The 20117-nt window shown below is 61.9% G+C and overlaps 1 protein-coding gene across 6 annotated transcripts in view; it reads right to left on the reverse strand.

The window, feature by feature from the left end:
• Positions 1-20117, reverse strand: part of ESYT3 (extended synaptotagmin 3) — a 35555-nt gene continuing 15438 nt past the window's right edge. For 5 of the 6 annotated variants that reach the window (XM_041004330.1, XM_041004321.1, XM_041004341.1 and 2 more), the window contains 22 exons: positions 16995-17036; positions 15381-15515; positions 12773-12849; positions 11673-11739; positions 11123-11212; positions 10623-10678; positions 9696-9816; positions 8067-8237; positions 7381-7463; positions 6227-6275; positions 5840-5929; positions 5482-5544; positions 5329-5391; positions 4847-4915; positions 4455-4541; positions 3959-4108; positions 2701-3182; positions 2108-2203; positions 1708-1839; positions 987-1092; positions 315-364; positions 1-74 (listed from right to left, as the gene is read on the reverse strand). In XM_041004330.1, coding sequence (XP_040860264.1) covers positions 38-74; positions 315-364; positions 987-1092; positions 1708-1839; positions 2108-2203; positions 2701-3182; positions 3959-4108; positions 4455-4541; positions 4847-4915; positions 5329-5391; positions 5482-5544; positions 5840-5929; positions 6227-6275; positions 7381-7463; positions 8067-8237; positions 9696-9816; positions 10623-10678; positions 11123-11212; positions 11673-11739; positions 12773-12849; positions 15381-15485 — 2244 coding nt within the window. In that variant the 5' untranslated portion in view covers positions 15486-15515; positions 16995-17036 and the 3' untranslated portion in view covers positions 1-37. Of the gene's footprint in view, positions 75-314; positions 365-986; positions 1093-1707; positions 1840-2107; positions 2247-2700; positions 3183-3958; positions 4109-4454; positions 4542-4846; positions 4916-5328; positions 5392-5481; positions 5545-5839; positions 5930-6226; positions 6276-7380; positions 7464-8066; positions 8238-9695; positions 9817-10622; positions 10679-11122; positions 11213-11672; positions 11740-12772; positions 12850-15380; positions 15516-16994; positions 17037-20117 lie in introns of all 6 variants that reach the window. The other variant, XM_041004291.1, reaches the window with a different exon arrangement.

A 20117-nucleotide genomic window follows, 5' to 3' on the forward strand; every position in this document is an offset into this window, starting at 1 on the left:
TATGCACAGTTGACCATGGCCATGGCAGCACTGCTCCTCAGCTTCTGGGCTGGCCGTCAGGAGTCAGCTCATACCTGTAAGACAGCGGGAGGTGGCTCGGTTAGGCAGACAGCGGTTTGTGGCAGGCGGGCAAGCTGCCAGGCCCCGTGGGGCTCCTTGGGCTAAGTGAGCGAGCCGCAGCTAGGAAAGCTCTAAAGGCATGTGTCTCCAATCTGGGTAAGTGGAAGAGCTGGAAGAGTTTGGGAAGGAAGTTAGAGAGCTGAGCCGTCTGGATTCCCAGACTGACAGTGATAAAATGAAAAGGGCAGGCTTACCATTGGCAAAAGCCTTGGATCAGGTCTCCTTTTGACAAGTCGATCAGTACCTGAACGATGACACGGGGTCAGTGGCCACACCGGGTGACCTGAGCTGACCGTGGCAGGGCCGGTGCTGCTCGGGGCACTGACTCGGTGCCTTTGGAAGCTTAGATGTGAATGTTAGTTATCCCCCCTTTTACAGCTGAGGAAAGTTTCCTGTCTCGGGGAGATCGCAGCGCGTGTTCCCTTGCTTCCCCAGCACCTCCCGGGGCGTCTGTCACCCCACTTCTGCCTTGGTAAAATTCGATGCAGTGAGTCCCAGGCTTTCTGACACGCATTACTCAGCATGTAACACCACGGGTAGCTCAGGGCTGCGCAAGGCTAAACCTGGAGTCTTGTTTAAAAAGGTTCTCTTTAAATCGCAGGTGGCCACGTGCTGCAGTGGCCAGGACAGGATCTCTGCCACCCGAAGGGAGACCCCAATGTGAGGCTGTGGTCTCGGACTTTAGGCCCAACATGGGTTACTTCAGCGTTTGGGGAGTAAGCCAGCAGATGGGACCTGTCTGCTTTCAGATAAAGCAGCAACCCCGGGAGGGACTTCAGAACGGGAACTCGGCCGCCCTGTGTGCGGGGAGGCCCTGTGTGCGGGAGAGGTCAGTGACCTCCAGAGGCCCGGGCTGCCCCACTCACCTTGCCTAGCTCCTTCCTTCTGTGGGAGCCAAGCGGCCTGCTGTTTTTCACTGCCACATCTAGTGACCTCGTCTTGACTTCTTCCAAAGGAACAAAGTATTCAAATCTTTAAGAAGGAAATATTGAGGAAGTGAGTCTCACATCTTTAGTTTTGCTGAGAAAGTACGGTGTTCTCGTTTCCCACTAGAACAGTGCCGACTCGGAGGGACTCGGTGTGGTGACAGATCAGCCGTGCTCCAGTGCCCAGCCCCCGGCTGTGCCAAGAGCTGCTCTGGGGGCTGGGCCACTTGCCCTCACTGTGAGCGCCACTTGCCATAGAAACTGAGCAGCCAACGAGTGCCCGCCTTGGAGGAGGGCAGTGGCGTCTCGGCTTCGTCATGCAGCCCCGGGCAGGTTTCCTGTCGGGGTGGGAAGGGGCCGAGTCTGCCCTGCTGTGATTGGGCTAGCAGTCTCCTCCCAAGGACACAGGTGGGGAAGGGCACCTGCCCCTGTGCTTCACTCGAGGAGAACGGCCAGAATGCTTGGAACTGGGGTACTGGGTCCTCAGGTTCAGGATGCTTGAGGCAGACTGCCTCGGCACGTGATCGGGAACAGTTCAGCCACGTGGCTGGCCTCTGTGCTGCCCGGGCGGTCCTTTCTGCAGCTGGAGATGAGTTGTGGTCCGCCCCTTCCGTCCCCCAGCAGGTGCTCAGACAGTACGGAAGGGCCAGTGCACACTTACGTCTCGTCGAACAGGGGCTCCAGGGTTTTGCGCTTCACCGAGGTCTTCCTCCGGCTCGCCCACCTCCTTTCTGGCAGCAGGTAGACGCGGACGTAGGGGTCAGCCCCGCTGCTGGTGCATGGTGTCAGGTTTCTGTGGAGGGAGAGAGGGGATCTTGGCTTTCTGATACTGCCACTACTGCTGTGGGAGGAAGTGGGTCAGCGTTTGGCCTCAGGTGGGCTGGAGGAACTCAGTCTAGATGCCAAAGACGAGGAACTCTGGGGTTTTGAAGTTGGGCATTGCCACCTGGAAAGAGGTGGTGGCTGCAGTGCCTGTTCTGAGCCTGGGGCCCTCTGAGGACCTTGCCCCGTGTGGCCCTCACGTCTCGTGCTGCCTTGGGGCTCCCAGCACCCCGCCTCACCTGCAGCCGTTGACCAGCACACGGAGGCAGCGCCTCAGACACACGTAACGCACTGTGAGCTGGACCTCGCCCAGCCGCCGGCTGCCGTCCTCGCCTCTGGAGGGACAGACGCTGTTGGCTTTGGTATTGAGTGTCAGCCCTCACCCCACTGCCCAGAGAAGCATGTCCTCCTCGAGGGACACAGCACGCACTCCCCACAACGGGCAGAGTGGGCACTGCAGGGGACTGAGCCTTTTCTAAGTGTGACCTCGGGGGCCCTGGGTAGCTTTCTGCAGTCCTAGCCTGTGGGATTCCAGTAGACAGCATGCGGAGCCCACGGTAAATGCCAAGTGGTGAGCTCTGGTCGTGGGATTCCGCATTTAAAGCTTTCCCTGTCATCCCAGTAAACTAGCCTTCAGACAGCCTTCCTGCCCCGGGGCCGCCCCACCCTGGCCACACTGCGCTGCCGCGGCTCTCCCCGTCCTGGGCTCTCACGAAGACCTCTCGTGACAAAGCAGAACTTGGTGGACAGCGAGGGGATGCTGCGTCCACGCCTGCGGCCAGGGACGTGCTCACGCAGTGGTTCTAGAGAAGGTGAGGCAGAGGGTGCGTACTCGGCACTGAGGCTGCCGGCCAGGTCAAAGCAGGAGGAGGCCAGGGAGCTGAGCGAGGCCACGCTGGGAGCCAGACGCTTGGGCGGCCACACGAATGGGGAGGCAGGGCGCTCCGTGGGCCGGGGCGACTTGATGGGCCCTGGAGAGTGGGGGCCTGGGACCGTCAGGAAGGTAGTGGCTGAGCTCTTCTCCCCAGTGGGCCCACTGACCCCTCTGGCACCGTCCTTGCCTGCGGGCCCTCGGGGGACGGGCGGGGTGGCGGCAGCACTGGAATTGCTGGTGGCAGTGGGGATCCTGGGGACGTGCTTGGTGCCAGGAGGGGCAGGGGCCAGGGCCTGTGGCGGACGTGCAGGGCCGCCTTCCTGCCAGGGGGCTGTAGGACTGTGCTCGGCCTCCACCTTCTTGACGAACAGAGGGCCTTTCTTTAGGGCTTCGGGTCCCGTGCGCGGGCTGCCCGACTCGCGTTCCTCCATGCGCAGAAACTGCAAGCAGATCAGAGGGTGGCCATGGCTGCGCCCTCCCCTCACCCCCAGCCAGGGCACTGCTGCCTCCTCTCGCCTCAGTCACCGTCTCGGAGACTTAAATACAGGGTGGTCCAGATCCCCAGAAAAGCCCTGGTTAGGAAATAAAAGGCAACCAGCGTCCTTGTTGTACAGCCAAATTCCAGAGAGGGAAGGTGGTTTTTGATGTGGAGGAAGGTGAAAACCCTGAACAGTGAAAGTGAAGCACTCTGGGTCACTGGACCATCCCCGTTGCAGGAGGCCCGAGCACATGGGGGGCTTTGTGAGGAGACCCGTGGCAGGGTGGCTCTACGCCTCGGCCAGAGCACGGGTGAGGCAGTGTTCCTGGAAGGCTTTGCTCGTAGGAATTTTGAGTTATCTACACTAGCTGGGGGGTTGGGGTCCCCTAAGTGCTGGACTGGGTAAAGGACAGCCTCAGCTAGGTCGCAAGGGGAGACTGAGCTTGGAACCCGTTACAAGGCATAAACATTGACTTTTAGCTCTCCAGGTAACAGAATTAACAAGCACACATTAAGGGTTTTCTGCAGACTCAAGATGGAAGATAATAAAACTGGGTAAGTTTGGCAAAGGTGAGAAGCTGCCGTCGTGGTAAAACTGACAGGTTAGCTAGCAGACCATGGACAGGCCCACACTCGAGGATGGCTGAGGTACTCTAAGCAATGGCCGCCTCCTGCTTAGACCCGGGCAGTGCCCTCTGCTCCACTGCCCCCCCCCGCCCCCGGGGCTGGGCCACTCACCCGCAGAACCAGCCGCATGGACACGAGGCTGTCCAGGCCCGAGTGGTCCAGCTGAAAGCGCTGCTCGAGCGTGAGGTCGGCGTAGGGCAGGACCTGGCACACGGGAATGTCCAGCACTCCGAGTGCACACTCCTGGGCGTCATCCAGCACCTGGGCAGGAACCAGTCCCAACCAGGGCCATTGCCAGGCCCCACCCCTGCAGCCCAGGCCCCCTGCCCTAGACGGGCACTCTTCTGGAGATTGGCATGTCCCAGCCTGTAGTCAGAGTCCAAACGGGGGCAGTTCGGACCGGCTGAGGCCAGGCCATCAATGTCCCCAGCTGTGGAGCCCTCAGGAGCGATGAGCTGTGCTGCTCTACAGCAAGCTGAAGGTGCCAGCACCACCCCTGGAGGCCCCCACTTAGCCTGTGCTAACTCCTAGCAGATGCTGCCAGGGCAGTGGGCCCAGTCCAGGAGCACTGCAGCCCATGCCCCTCCTGGCTCGGAAACGCACGCACCTTCAGATGTAGCTGCTCAGCAGCCACGTCGCGCACGAAGAACGAGAATGCCTGGCTCCACACGGGGTCCTTGCTGTGGGGGCAGGTCTGGGAATAGAGGCAGAACTGGAGCTCACCCCTCTCCAGCTGGCCGCCAGGTGCCACCGCAGGGAGCTTTATCTGGGTCTACCCAAGATCAGCCCCAGACATGCCACAGCCAGGGTGACTCGAGGGACAGGCAGTGCTGTGCCACAGCCCTGCTAGCACTGGGGCTTCCTTCAGGGGAGGCAGCAGGGCCCACAGGCGCGCTGCGGGGAGGGACTGTGCCACTGATCTTGAACTATACCAACTGTGGAAGTTCCTGTGAGGACTGAAGCTGCCAGTTCGGCCCTCCGCTAATCCCTGCCCCTTACCTTACTCGTGCAAGTTGTCTTCCCCACAGACACTTTGACGTAGGAGGACGGCTCTCTGCTGACCTTGTTCTAGCGGGCAAAGTCATAGTGACCAAGGAGCTGCCACCAGCTTAAGAGCCCCGTCCCCACCCTCGGGCAACAGCTAGGCCAGGTCCTCCCAGGCCCCTGGGCCACCTTTACCCTGCAAGCACCAGGTAGGACTACCCCTAGAGAGGCCTGAGTGGTGCAGGCTGTGGGAACCGGCCACTCGGGCTTCTGGGGTCAGTTTATAAAATGGCAATAAAACACTGATCCTGGGGCCCGAGGGTGAGGTGTGTGGGGTGTTGGTTCCCAAGGCCTGGCTCACAGTGGACACATGGACAGCATCCCTCATGCCCAGCCACGTGTGCACAGACCAGGGGCTGGCAGAGTGGAGCCGGGCTTGTTCTGGGGGAAGGTGGCCCTGACCCACCCTCCAAGGGCTCGGCCACTCGCACACCTACCCTGGCAAACCTGGAGAGCTTCCTGGCCCGGTATTCACCATTCAGGTAGTCAAAGGGGTTTGTCTGCAGCACAAGAACGGGGGTTCACACGCCCACCCCCAAAAGTGATGGGGGAGGCGGGCTGTGTGCCACCCTGGGCATGGTGCCACTCACCGGCAGGTTGCAAGCATTCTCCAGGAAGACAGCGAGGATGGCAGTGGAGAGACCGCCAGGGTCCTGCGGACACACAGCCCCAACCCGACGAGACATTGGTCGGGGAGAGAGCAACTCTGGCACAAGGAAGCCAGCCAACCCTCCCACTCCAGGTCAGGTGAATGTCCCCCTGTGCGCTGGGCTAGCAGGTGCTCTGGGCCACATGTCTAAGTGCCTGGCCGTCCCGAGGATGGCCTAGTTGCTCCCAGAGCATCTGCCTGGAGAGCAGGTGCTACCCTGGGGGAGATGGGGCTGACTCGTTCCCCAGGAGGGACTTGATCTCCCTGCCCCATCTCGCTGCTGGGGAGCCCTCACTCACCTTGGTCAGAGCTTCCTGGTCAGTGCACAGGGAAAGCCACTCTAGTCGCAGGTGCAGCTGCCCGCTGGTTGTGTCATTCAGGACAAACCACTGTGAGCAGCCAGCCAGGGACATGGAAAAGGCCCAGAGGGCCTGTGGGTGGTGTGCAGGGCTGCACTGGGCACAGCCAAGCCCAGGCCCCGCCTGCCTGCACGTCCCCAAGGGAGCTTCGTGCAGGGGAGGAGGGACGTCCTGGTCCCGTTCTGTGCCTCGCCCAGCATGGGGACAGGCATCTGCAGCCTGTTTACAGGGCCTATTGCATAGGGCTGGGCTGAGGCAACTGGCCAGAGCTGGCCAAGGAGAGGGAAGTGACCTTGAAGCCCCCCCCCCAGCAGGCCCCACTTCTACCTCGTCCACCACTCTGTTGGTCCGGACGTCCTCCAGGCATATCTGCAAGCTGCAACACAGGAGTGCTTGCTGGGCCCAGGGCATCTCCAAACAGCTCTGCAGCCAGGCAGGGCCAGGGGCCAGCCCACGCCCCAGTGCTGCCCACATGCAGGGGCGAGAGCTAACCTTCCAGGCACGCTGCCCCATCCCTGGGGGACTAGCAGAGGCATAACAGGGCCCAGCATTCCCGCTTGGAACTCGGCTTCCAGTCCCTGCCTTCTGAAGGTCACAGGTGCCTGGCCTTTTAACAACCTGTTTCTAGAACAGCCCAGAGGCCCTGCAAAGGGTAGATGCAGTTGGCACATGCACACGGCCCCTAACTACCCTGACCAAGCCCACAGAGGGCCTCACAGCTGGGCGGGGAGTGGGATTCTGCTGGAAATGTGTTCAAATTCTGCACACCTCGAGTCAGACACCTTTTAATCCTTGACTGCCAGGCCCCACTTGGAATCGAACAGGACAACACTCAGCTTTTGTCCTGAAGAAGAGCCTATGTGCAGTTTCTCAGGAGGCCAGCTGGCAGCCCTGCCACACCCAGCCCTGCCACGCCGCTCCTGTCCGCTCTCCTGACTTGTGAGCTCACGGAAACAGGCCCGACCACAGTGTGAGTCCTTGAGGGCTGCAGTGCCCACGCCCCGGCCACACCTTGCCCTGCTAGCAGAGCGACCCTCCGCTGCACGTGTCCTCCCGGGCCGCACACACCAGCTACTCATTCTCAAAAGCTCCAGAATATTCTAGAATGTGGCAGCGGTACAGCCAGCCAGCGTCCGTGGAGGCTGGGTGCTCACGGTACTTCCACCATAAGCAGCAGCTCAGGAACCAGTGTCCTGTGTTGCAGGAGATTCCTCAAGTGGGAAGTTAAGATTCACAGCCATCTTAAATTCCACTATGAACTGGCCATTCTGATCTGCTCGCTGCCTTAGGGCCTGGATTCTGCCCATGGTTCCCTTGCCCACTACTCCACAAGGGGTCGCTGGGTCCTTCCCCAGGAGGCCGCAAGCAGGACGTGTGACGCACAAGCCTGGGGTCCTGTCTGCCCGCAGGAGGCGTGTGCGGTGGCAGGACAGGACTGCCTGGCAGTCACCGTGTCCATTCTCCAACCCCGCCCTGCTCACCTGCCCAGGAAGTCGTCCCTGTCGGGGTCCTCATCATACAAGTCCACCTCCAGGTCCTGTCCAGGGACCTCGTACACCATGAACTGGAAGGGAGAAGAGGCACCATGACCCGGAGGCATTTCACAGGACCCCTGGCAGCCTCCGGGAGCCCAAGCCGAGGGGTGGCTCTCCCGGCAGGTGGTGTTGTGAGGGAGGCTCAGAGGCTCCCAGCAGAGGGCGTGCTCGGCGGCCGTGGCTGGGCCTTGGTCCTTCCAGCACATGTGGTCGTGGCATTGTCATGGCTGCTCAAGTGTGGACCCTACAACATGAAGCTGCCTTTTGTCACCCCCACTTAGCTGCCGTGGTCAGCACTGAGCATCCTTCGGGGGAGGGCAGCTTGGGAAATCGCCCAGGAAGTGAGCCTGGGGCAAGGCGATATGTCCCACCCTTTCACAGCTGAACTGGAGGGGCTCGGCTGCTGGTGCAGGGCTTGCCGAGGGCAAGCCGGAAGGACGGGCAGGACTGCATGGGCCTTGGTCCTTCCAGAGGTATGAACCTACGGTTCTCACTTCCCAAAAGGCAGCAGGCAGGGCAAGGTGCCGGGCGCTCGCCTGGAGGCTTGCCCATACCCGGCCAGGGCAGCTCCCACCAGCTGCCCACCAGCTTGGCGGTCTACTCCCCTGACCCAGTGTGTTCTTAGGGCTCACCTCAAACACCTCGTTCCAGGTGGGGTTCAGGTTCCTGTAGACGGTCCTGCTCCGGAAGTGCTGCAGGCCAATGCTCACCTTGGCGTAGGGATCCGACTTGCCCCCAAGCCCCAGGAAGTTGTCCTTCTCGACTAGCTTCACCGCCTCCAGCAAGTGCACCCTGATGACTCCCTGGAAGATGCCCCCACTCAGCCCGAGGCTCTGCCAGCACCCAGGACCCACCGTGTCTGAGCCTCAGCCCCATCTTGCCCCCTCTGCAAGAGACAGCAGTGACCTGGCAGGGCCAGGACTCATTGCGCTGCGCCAGGAGGCCCTGCTCATGTCCTTGCCTTCCACACTCCCTCCCTCCACCGTCCCCTGAAGGGCTTCTCAGCTACAGCCATGCCACCCTGAGCCTGTGTGCAGGCCAAGCTGCATCTCACACTGGGCTTTGCCAGAGTCTGGGCCCTTGCCCCAGGCTCCTACAGATGCTGCTAAAAGGAAATGGGGGAGGGGCGTGGCATAACGGGTAAAGCTGCCACCTGTGTCGCTGGCATCCAGTATCAGTTCTGGTTCAAGTCCCAGCTGCTCCACTTCTGATCCAGCCCCCCACTACTGCTCAGACAGCAGCAGGGGCCCACGTGCTTGGCCTGCTGTGCCCATGTGGGACATGAATAGAGCCCCGGCTTCAGCCGGCCCAGCCGTGGCCACTGCAGTCATTTGGGGTGGGAACCAGCGAGTGCCCGGTTCACACCCCGGCTCCTCGGCTTCCTGCTGTGTGTCCCGGAGGTGACATGCTACCCTCTTAGCAGCCCCGGGTGGAGTTCCTGGCTGCTGCAGGCATGCAGGGAATAAACCAGTACTGGAAGTCTCCCTCTGCCTTTCAAATAAATGAAAGTAAAAAAGAAATTGTGTAAAGTGAATAACGCACAGCACAGGAACTGGGACAAGCGCCATGCACGAGGCTTACTGCACGCCCTCCTCTTGAACTCATTGTGTGTATATGTTCATACACAAACACGAGCGGAACACCAGATCCCCACTCGCAGGCTGGGGCAGCGCCAGCCTCTGCCCTGAAGGCAGGACTCGTGTCGGAAGCAGGAGTCCAGCCGAGCAGCCCACACTCAACACCAAGGCAAAACCCCTTCTCGCAGGGCCTGGACTTCAGGCCCCTCCACATGGGGGTCACAGGACGTCCTCTGGGGCTCCTGAGCCAGCGCAGGGAAGGAGGACAATGGGATCCGTTGCTCATGAGTCCTGTTCCAGGGGGACCAAGACTTGTCCCAGCACCCAGCTGGTGGGAGGCCCCAAGTTCCACAGTCAGGGTGGTGCTGTCCCTGGTCCCCAGTGTGAGCCAGGCCACATGATGCATGTGCAGGGGACCGGAGTGGAGCACTGCCTGGGGCCAGGCTGAAACCAGGAAGTGGGAACCGGGGCCATGTGAGGAGTTGGGACAGAAGCCCACCTGCTGAGCTTCACCTCTGCCACTCTGGGTGAAAAGCAGAGCCAGGACCCAAACTCCGAGACTTGCACAGCATGCAGGAGCCCCAAGCAGCATCCTAACCACAACACCACATGCTTGGTTTACCACCAACCTGTCTGTCCATCCCTCCACACTGGCCCTGGCACCCTGTGGTGGTGGGTACTCACACAGGGCAGAGGGAAGCGGAGGTGGGTCACATCCAACCCCTTCTTCACAGGCAGCGTCACGCGGTTGGGCAGCACCAGGTGGGCAGCGATGAGGTCTTCCAGGAGGCTGTCCGAGACCTCGCTGCGACACCAGGCAAGTCTCACTGTGTATGGTGGTGCAACCCCTCCCCTGCCCCTCCATCTGTTCCCAGGATGGAACCCAGAGCCTAGCTGGGCAGGCAGGCAGCAGGGCAGGAGACAAGGGGGACACCCCCCACACACAGGCCAGCCGTCTAGCCCATGGTGCCTCCCCCGTCCACTGCCACACCTCCTTTCAGACCTGGCACACAGTGGGCTCTCAAGGCAACAGCTCAGGCCTGGATGCCTTATCCCGAGTGGGGAGCAGGAGCGGCCCTACCCTGGCACCTGGCAAGCCAGCCAGCGTGCAGCACAGAACACACGTCCCCCCACGTCTGCACCGCAGCCGGCTCTGGGAAGGTGGCTCCCCTGCTGTGACAGCCACCCCTGCCTGTGGTCCTGGGAGACACCTGCCCTTCACCATACACTCAGGTGGGGTGAAGCAGCACCCTCCGGAGCGTACACGCCCACCTGCACCACCGGATGTCGGTGGGCCAAGGCAGGGCAGCCAGGCACCTTAGTGAGGAAGAGCCAGACAGGGCCGTGACCTGTCCGTGCTCACACGGTGGCTCCATAACGGGCTCAGTCGCCCTGCCCTGCACAGGACAGCCAAGCACTGCCCACTTGCAATGTGTCGTGGTATGTAAATGGGTGATGCTGGGTGTGTGCTGATGGGGAAGGGGGTGTTCCAGGCCCGCCCACCAAGGCTGTGCAGCTGTCACCTCGCGATCCCACTGTGCACACCGAGCTCTTTCCCAGCACAGCCCCAGCTGCAGCTGCAGCTTCCCCCAAGTCACCCCAGGTTCTCACTTGATGCCCGGTGCGTCCAGCAGGTTGGTCAGGCCTGTCCAGTTGATCTGCAGGTGCTGTAGGGACAGCAGGGATCACTGGAAGAAGCATCATGGAGCCCAGGACTGGGAAACCTCTGCCAAAGGCTTCACCCCAACCAGGAATGGAGACCCAGGACACGGGGTGGGCGCCCTCTGCAGGGCCTCAGGCCGCAGGGCATGGGGTGGGCGCCCTCTGCAGGGCCTCAGGCCGCAGGGCATGGGGGCAAGCGCCCTCTGCAGGGCCTCAGGCCACAGGGCCCTGGGCAGGTGAAGGTACCTCCTGGCTCTGCTTGGGCTTCAGGGAAAAGAGGGCCCAGGCCTGAGCTCAAGACCCTACCAGGACCCCACAGGAGAGGGGCCAGGAGTGTAGAGTGGGAATCCGGCTTCCTGCCTTGGCACAAACGCTCCAGCTGGGCTGCTGGAGCCATGCCATTCGGCTGGGCTGCCAGAGGAGGGCGTGCCCGAGCCACCAGGACGCACCGGCTTGTGCAGGAAGAAGAAGGTCACGGCTCCCACGAAGGGCTTGTCCACCAGGAGGGGCTCCAGGATGACTCGCAGGGTGCCCTGCAGCTGCACGGGGGCAACCGTGAGACCCCTCGCCTCCTCTCTCACCCACCCTTAAATACAAGGGTCCTGCCCCAGGTCCCTGGTGGTCAAAGTGAAGGCCCCACTTGCAGCAGCATGTAGCCCAGCTGCTGAGGGCAGGCTTCCACCAGGGGCCATGCCTCACCAGCCAGGGCCATGGGACCTGGAGGTGACTTTCAGCCTGCAGTCAGCTTGCTCCTGGGTCCACCTCAGCTCCACCTCCTGGGTCCCCCTCAGCTTCCAAGCCTCAGTCCTCCAGCACCCTCGTCCCCACCTCTCACTTCCCCTGCCAGCCCAGGCCTCCCGGGGGGCAAGGCTGGAGGCCAGCCAACACTTCCTGGGTGTGAGACCTCAGACATGCAAGTCGGTAGGCCGCTGCTGTGGCCTGCTGACCTCCCCACAGGGTCCCGCTCAGGATTCCTGCCCCTCAGGTGTCCTCGCCCACCTGGATCCCGCTCACGCCAGCGTGAATCTTCTGCAGCTCCACGCTGATCTCACAGTCCCCGATGTAGCTGAGGGGGAGGAGATGGGCAGGTCCACTTGCTCAGAGAGGTCAAGAAACGCCCAAAGCCACACAGCCCAGGCTGGATTAGCTGGTTACCAAGGTCAGCTCAGAGCCTCCCTTAGGGTCTCAGCATTTCTCGGCTCAGTCCGGACCTGCACCCTGGGGTGCAGCCTCCCAGCTCCCAAGTGAGTTCAGGCAGGTCACCTGAGCCATGAGGGCACCGTCTTGACCCACACCCGCCCAGGAGGAGACAGGTGTCTGAGCACCCCGCCTGCCTCTGCCCTGGCTGCGCCCCGCCCGTCCGTGGGCTGCGCCCACCTCCCCATGAGGACTCAGCCCTCAGCCTCACTTCCAGCCCGGTTCCTGGTGCTGCTGCGGGTGGTGGCGATGGGCACAGGCAGCATGGCATGGGAGCTGGGGTGGAGGCTCAGCGCCCTGAGAGGGGCTGGGAGGCAGGAGGGGCAGCCAGGAACCTGAGGCCGCTCGGGCTGAGGGGGGGCCAGGCGAGCTCAGCACACTGCAGCTGTTCTCCTGGCACAACCTCGGGGGTCAGGTGCCCCTGGTAGCTTCTCATTACCCCGAAACACTCAAAACCAGCCCCCCCAACAGGGAAGGGTGCCCCCAGAACTGGTTCCTGTCTTCCTCAGGTGCTCTCACTACTGGCATCTGGACTAATGACAGGAAATATGAGACACTGGAAAGGAACGGCAACATCAAATTGCCACCTCCAGGAAGACTTCCTGGATTGAGCCTCCCTTCTTCCTGCTTTGGAGCTCACTGGGCCTCCCATGCCCTCCTCTCACACCTGCTCCCTCTGGCCACAACCTCTCTGGGGCAGCCTGACTGACCCTGCAGGTGACCTTCTAGAATATTCCATGGATGCGAGAAGCCAGGCCTGGGGCGGGGACCCTGCCAGCCCTCCCTTCCTGTGAGCAAGGCCTTCATGCCCCAGCCTGCAGCACACCCATTGAGAGGCTGAGCTGGTCTCTACAGCTGCATTCTGCAAGCCCACATCCGGCCGCCCGGGCAGGAGCGCTCACCAGATCTGCAGGTCCAGGGTCACCTGTCTCCGGTTGCATCTGTTCGCGTGAGCTTTGACGCCGTTGACCCTGGGGCACTGCAACAGAGCAGGGCTCAGTCAGCAGGGATGGCCGCCCGCCCTGGCTCAGTCTGGGACCACAAGCTTGGAATCCACTCCCGGCCTGACACGGCTTCCGTGGCCCTGCCTCCCCTTCTGCTATCCTGCTCTTTGCCAAGGTCACAGAGGGCACCCACGTGGGCTCAGCCCGGCACAGTGGACAGAAGTGGAAGCACAGCGAGGCGTGGCCCACACTGCCTCCTGGGCTCCTGGACTGCAGGACACCCGGGCATCGGCGGTGGGGACAAGCATTCTGGAGAAAAGCGGTGTCTGAACCAGGACCCGCCCGGGGTGGGTGCGGAGAGGAGTGGAGCACTTGTGCTGTGGCATAGTGGGCCAAGCTGCACCCCCAGCATCCCACAGGGGTACAGCCCGGCTGCTCCACTTCCAATCCAGCTCCTTTGCTTTACGGCCCGAGAAAGCGGTGGAGAATGTTCCAGTGCTTGGGCCCCAGCGCCCGTGTGGGAGGCCTAGGAGAAGCCCCGGACAATGAGCGTATTTGGAAAGTGAACCAGCAGATATAAAATCTGTCTTTTATTCTCTCTATACCTCTGCCTTCTCAATAAAGATAAATCTTTAAAAGAAGAGGAAAGAGGGCCCGGCGCGGTGGCGCAAGTGGTTAAGGTCCTCACCTTGCACTCCCGGGATCCCATATGGGCGCCGGTTCTAATCCCGGCAGCCCCGCTTCCCTTCCAGCTCCCTGCCTGTGGCCCGGGAAAGCAGCAGAGGACGGCCCAAAGCTTTGGGACCCTGCACCCGCGTGGGAGACCCGGAAGAGGCTCCTGGCTTCGGATCGGCATAGCATCGGCCGTTGCGCTCACTTGGGGAGTGAATCATCGGACGGAAGACCTTCCTCTCTGTCTCTCCTCTCTGTATATCCGCCTTTCCAATGAGAAAATAATAAAAATAAATCTTTAAAAAAAAAAAAAAAAAAAAAAAAGAAGAGGAAAGAGAGGGAGGGAGGGAGGAAAGCTGAGAGGAAGATGGCAGGGGGTAAGTGCCCCAGTGAGTGGCAGTGACACGGACAAGCGCTGCCACTTCCTGCACGCAAAGAAAAGGCCCAGAGGCGGGCAGTCCCCAGGGAGGAGTGAGCCCCCCACCCTCCACACTCCTCCCCAGCCTGGTGGGACCACAGTGTGCTGCGCCATGCGAGGAGCCAGGGAGAGCGCCATGGGGCTGCTCAGCGCCCGCAGGGCCTTTTGCCAGCTGCCCCCGCAGTGCCCGGCCCTCCCTCTCCAAGCCACCTTCATGTTCACATGGCATTCTCAGCTGGCACAGCGCCAGGCTTCACCATAGCCTGAAACTGCCATGACACCCCCATGGCCAGGGCTGCAGGGGCGAGAGGTGGGCTACCCAACATGGGCCCAGCTCAGCTGGCCCCAGGCCACCATCGCCTGCAGGGACGGGCCCTGGCCAAGGCTGTTCAGGCCACTTAGAGGGGTGCCCAGCTGCAAACGGGCCTCCAGCCAGCTCCACTGACACAGAACCACCTAGTGAAGTGGGTCCATGGAGCTCAGAGAGGTCACGTCACGGCGGCACAGACTCGGCAAATGGAGGCATCTAGAAGCCCAGTGGCTGTGAAAGCAGGGCTGGGCCAAGAAGGGCGTGGTGCAGGAGGGAGCGCAGAGCAGGGCCAGGGCAGGGGTCACAGCACTGGGGTGCCCTCAGGTGAGCACAGCGCCTGTGGGTCACCCCGACGGTCCTCCCACCGTCAGAGGCTCAGGTTGGCTGTGATTTCTGGTACCTCCTCCTGGAGGTCTTCCCTGACTACCACGGGCCCCAAGCCTTCTACTGTGGACATCCCGCGCTGCCGTGCGCCAGCCCACAGGCGCCCCCCCAGAGGCCGCAGCGTGGCCTCCCCTGACACATGCTCAGTAAACTACATAGGAGTGAGAGCAGACACCAGCACCTAAATCCACAGCCCCTGCGAGAAGCCAGTCCTGCCCGGGGCTCGGTGCCATGAGCCAGCACCCACAGGGTGCAGGCAGTGGCGGGCAGGCCTGGGGCAGCCCTGCTGGGTCAGCTAACACGCCAACCTCGGCTGGCTCCAGGGCAGCCTGGGCGCCAGGGGCTCTGGCTCAGTGGGCCACAGGCGCGTGGCCAGGACCCGTGGGGATGACGACAGGAATCCTAGCCTGGGTGCTTGGGGACAGGAGCGGGACCGAGAGAGGCAGGAGCTCCGTCTACCGTCAGGGACAGCACCCGAGAGCTGCTGCACACACTTCTTTGCTGGGCTTGTCCAGGACACATGGCCGGACAACGACCATCACAAACCACCGGCCAGCCCTACCATGAACACAGCCACCCTGGGGACGCCTGTGGTGACAGCCACCTGTCCAGTCCGTCTGGCTGCCCTCTGGCCCTGCCTGCCAAACCCTGCTTATGCAAGCAGCACCATTTCCAGCCCTGCCGTCTGTTCCTCCTCGCCCAGGCGGGATGGCGCAGCTGGGCCTGGGGCAGGGGCTGGCTTGTGCAGGGGGTCCCAGAGGGGGACTTCCGGGCAGGCTGACCTTCTGTCCGAAGTAGAGCTTGGTGAAAGCAAAGGTGCGCAGGTGGGCACTCTTCTCGCGGATTTTGGGCTCCAGTTTCTCACGGAACTTGTTCTCCATGATCATGCTGAGGTACGGCCAGATCTGGGCGATGACCTGGGGGGCGCAAGAGGCTCCTGACACTCGGCCCCCAGAGTGGGGGTCCCACATGCCTGCTGCCGTACCCAGCCTCTACCTAGCCATCCGTCCACCCATCCGCTGCTGACGATGGCAAGGGCTCCCCAGCCCCCCTCAGTCACCAGGATCTGGAGCACCTGGCGTGCCTGCTCCTCGGGGCAACACCTGGTGAGTGTGCGACCTGGCTCTCGCTCTTCTACCCCGAAGGTGACAGAGCTTTCTGGGGAAACATGGCCAGCCAAGAACATGCAACATTTTCCTGTGCATCTACTCCCACGCAGGAAAAGGCAGCCCTCGGCCGATTTCTGCAGCAGAGGGACTCTGGGCGGGAGGCTGAGGACCAAGCGCAGGCCTGGGGGAGGACCACCGTGATGGCAGGTGGGAGTGGGCCGGTGCGTGGGGGGAGGGCTAGCCCACAGACAGGCTCTGCTCGGGACGAAGGCTTCTCTTCCTCAAGGACATGCCCTCCACGACTCGTGCTCAGGTATGGCCAGGTCCCACTCGCGTCCCCTTCTAAAGCCACCTGGACAGGATGTGCTGTCCTGATCTCTCTCAGAGGCCCCTACAAACGGCAGGTGTCAGGACAAAGGGCTGGTCCTCCTGGCTGTCCACCTTGTCCTGCCCCCCGTGGGTGTGGGCTCCTGAGCACGGGGCGCACACCGACAGGGCTTGTCCCGCGTCCCTGGGCCAATCTTCCTCAAACAGCAACCTGTTTCCTACAGATGTCACCCAGCAGCTGATGTACTTGGCATTGGCGCTTCCGCTAACACGGTCAGCAACCACTTGGAAGTCCTTTCTCACAGCTAATCCAAGCCCTCCCTGCTACAGGCTCTGTGTCTGGACCCGGTCGGGCGAGGGAGGGGGAAGGGGCGCTTCAGGGGGCAGACGTATACACATTAGGCAGGCATAGAATTCTGGCTGGCTCTTGAGCGGTGCCAACAGGGGACAGGCAGATCTGGGGTCACCCATGAGCAATCCCCCAGCCTGGGGGGTTGAGGCTCCCTGATCTGGCCACACCCCTAACAGTGATTCCTGGGCAGGACCACAGGCACGCCCCTCTTCCTGGATGAGGAAGTCAGCTTGGAAGCATGAAGCAGGGAGCTCAGTTGGCAGGACGTAGGCTGGCATGGGGCGGTGCCCGAGAGCTGGGGTCTGACTGGTGCCTTCCTCTCCCCAGCAATCACACTTGTGCTCGCCCACTTTCTGCACTTCCCAAGGTTTCTGCCGTAGTGACACGTTCAGTTACAACTTCCCACAAATTGTTCTCAAGAAAGTCATTCTGTGAAGGGAGCGGCTGCCACCTTGGCAGCAGAGCAGCCATGCCCGTCTCCTCTGGGCAGGGACAGGCCTGGACACCGGGGCCACAGGGCGCACAGGGCTGCTGGGCCCCCGCTGGAGGTGAGGGAAAGCTGCGTCCAGCCCGAGGCCCGCTCCCCCAGACCCGGCACCCAGCCTTACCTTGTTGGCCCACTCGACCCGCTCCACGTCTGGAAAGTGGATCTAGGGGACAGAAGACCAGAGGGTACTTAGATTTGAGCAGCCTGCCCTCTGGGAGCTGCACAAGCCACGCCCATGTTCCCCGCCCTGCCAGCACCCACCTGCCTCCAGCGCAGGGAGGTGGGAAGGCAGGGCTCAGCCCCACTCGCGCTCCCTCCCCAAGGACGGGGGCAGGCCGCGCCCTCAGCACCCACCCTCAAGTTTACAAATACCCCACGACTGAGGAGCGGTCCTGATGCTTCTCATTTACATATGCAAATGTGCCTCACCTCCCCCTCCCCCAGCTCTGGAATCCCCACATAACACACCTGAGTTGGCTGCTTGCAAATTCTACCCGCCTCATGTTTTAATGATACATATAACACACGAATTCAAAAGAAAAATCCAAACAAAAAGAAAAAAAAAAAAAGCTTTTCTTGGAGAATAACACCATTCTGCCAAAACCTTGCTCAGGATTCCTACTGTCTTTCTCACCTGAGAAGACCAGGGGCTGGGGAGCGCCCCTTCCCACACCTCGCCTCCCTGGAGCCCCAAACCTCCAGGGTCCCTGTCCTGTAGTCCCAGGGCTTCCTCCAGGCCACACCCCACTGCACCTGCTAGGTGAGTCCTGGGTGAACCGAGGGGTGGAGTCGCGCAGACAGCCGCAGTCCTAAGGCTCCCCTCCCTGAGCTGCCCCACCCCTCCCTGAGCAGCAAAGGGTCCCAGGACTCTGGTGTCTCAGGAGATGGCATTGCTCTCACTGGAACCCGTGCCTCGCGCCCCAAACAGGGGGCCAGCTTAGGATCAGAGTCCAGGGAATCTGTGCCCACCTGAGGTGGGCAAGGGGGGTATCCTTCCCAGGAGGGGGCTCAGAGGATCCCAGGACGGGCACCTGCTTGTGGCTGAGGGTGGGCGCCAGGGTGGCACTGCAGACTCAAAGTCACACGCTGGTCTTGCCCACCTGCCCAGAGGAGCAACACAGCAACTTCATGGTCTATCACTGCCTCGGGAGGCAGCAGCGGCCTGGGCCTTCTAAGTCCCTGGGACCCTCAGTCTCCCCAGCCCCAGGGCAGCAGCCCACCCCCAGAGAACCACGGAACGTACCCAGAGGCCAATGCACCTGAACACTGACGGCCTCCAGGAGGGACGGGGACCTGGGAGGGACGGACGTCAGGGGCCATGAGCATATCTGGTGTCCGCCTGGGCTCAGCAGGAAGCAGGCCTGCTCAGCCCGGTGTTCAAGGCAGCCAGCCCTGGGGCAGGTCCAGAGCCGAGAACCAGGCTGTGGGGGCAGGACTCCTCGCCCACTGCACATAATACTGGAGCCCCTAGACCTGCTTCCAGCTCCCATCAAGGCCTCCTGGGGACCCTGCTGTCCAGGGCCTCCACATTTCCTGCTTCCAACGGGCCCGATCCTGTGTCTGGAACTGTCTTCCCCACTCCCTCAAGTGTGTGTCGGTCACCACCTCGGATTTTACTTCTAGGAAGACTCTCCAGGTCTCCCAAGTGGGCACAGGTTCAAGTTCAAGGCTTCCCCACCCTCCGGAGCCCTGTTGCTGCTGCCTGCCTAGATGGGCCGGCTCAGGGGTTGCTGATGACGCCTGGTCCCTGCTTGCACCTGTTCCTAGCAGAGGACTACCACCTCGTGAGAGATGAATGAGTGCAGCTCCCAGGAGGTGCAGGAGGCAGATGGCTAACAGCACCCTAGCTCCAACCAGGAACAAGCATAGCACCCCAGAGCAGCTTCCAGGGGCAGCAAGGACCCCCACGGACACTGTGCATCTTTTCCTGCCCTGGCAGCTGCTGTCTCTCTCACTCTCCTCCCACATCTCGAGCCACCTGGCTTCCCCCGCCCCAGGGTACACCTTCTGTGCATCTCCCTCCCACACTGCAGCCTGGAGTGCCTGCCATCCTTGGCAGCTGAGCTGTCTCAGCACTGGGCCCTGCGGAGGGCGCACCCAGCACCCTGGCCAGCCTGGGAGCCGGTCTGCCCAAGATTCCTGGAGCCGCCTGGCACCTGCTGAATCACAGCGTATCAGGGCAGGGCACTCCCACCTGCTTTAACAAGCTCAAGGCATGCAACTGGAGCTGAGTCGGTTGGATGGGTTGTGAAGTGTCAATGCCCAGCCCACTTCCCATCCACGGGCAGCCACCAGATGGCCGTGGCCTGCGTTCCTGCAGGGGTCAGGGTCTCTCTGGGCCTCCCACACCTGTACTTAAGCCTCTCCATAGATGGACTGGAAAAGGCAGTATCTCATCTTAGCAAAACTCGGCCCTGCACCTGCTCCACTCCCAGTGAGCTAGGACGGAAGCCTGGCCGCGCTCATTGCCAACAGCCAGGACTGAACGTGGCTCAGCAGGGGGCACCAAAAGAGTCTGGTACTCAGTGGGCCGTTCCGATCCAGGCCAGCCTATGTTGCCTCTGTCTACACTGCAACCTTCTCACACGCCAGGCGCACACAGAGCTGCGTGCCCTTCCCCAACACACGCAGTCAAGAAGTGGTGCTACAGGTTGCATGGCCCGGGAGTGGCACCTCAGACTCCTGGGACCTCAGCCACTGGCAGGAGGAAGTCCCCCGGCTGGGTGTCCAGGCAGCCGAGTCCCCAGGATCTTTGAGAAACGCCACTGGAAGGAGAAGGGAGGGCAGACTGGAAGGACCATAGCGGCTGAGGGGAGACGGGAAGGCCGAGCCCCTGCTGACTCCCAGGCAGGCTGGGCCCAGAGCCGGGGGAGGTCCCCAGAGAGGGCGTCACTGTGGCCCCGCAAAGGGACCAAGTCAGAGCCTTTGTCTTGCTGAAGGAGCAGGTGGAAGCCGGGCCTGACCACTCCACTGTGCCCCACTTCATTTCCTCTGAAGGCCTGGGGTCGCAGCCCACCAAGGGGAGACACGCCCATCGCTCCTGGCAACTCAAGGAGTCGGGGTCGCATGGCTCTCGTGCCTGGACAGCTCGTGTAAGTGCACGTTTCTGGTCTAGGCCCTGAGACAAGGCCTCGGGGGACTCGGGCAGGGGCCTGGAAATCTGTAATTTGTTTTAAACACGCTTAGGGCACGGATGTAAGCTTGGTGATTGGTGCAGCTGCATGAGCGACAGGGCTCCGAGGTT

The sequence above is a fragment of the Ochotona curzoniae genome, unplaced genomic scaffold (assembly GCF_017591425.1).
Source record: "Ochotona curzoniae isolate NIBS_2020 unplaced genomic scaffold, NIBS_Ocur_1.0 contig_1302, whole genome shotgun sequence".
Lineage (NCBI taxonomy): Eukaryota > Metazoa > Chordata > Mammalia > Lagomorpha > Ochotonidae > Ochotona > Ochotona curzoniae.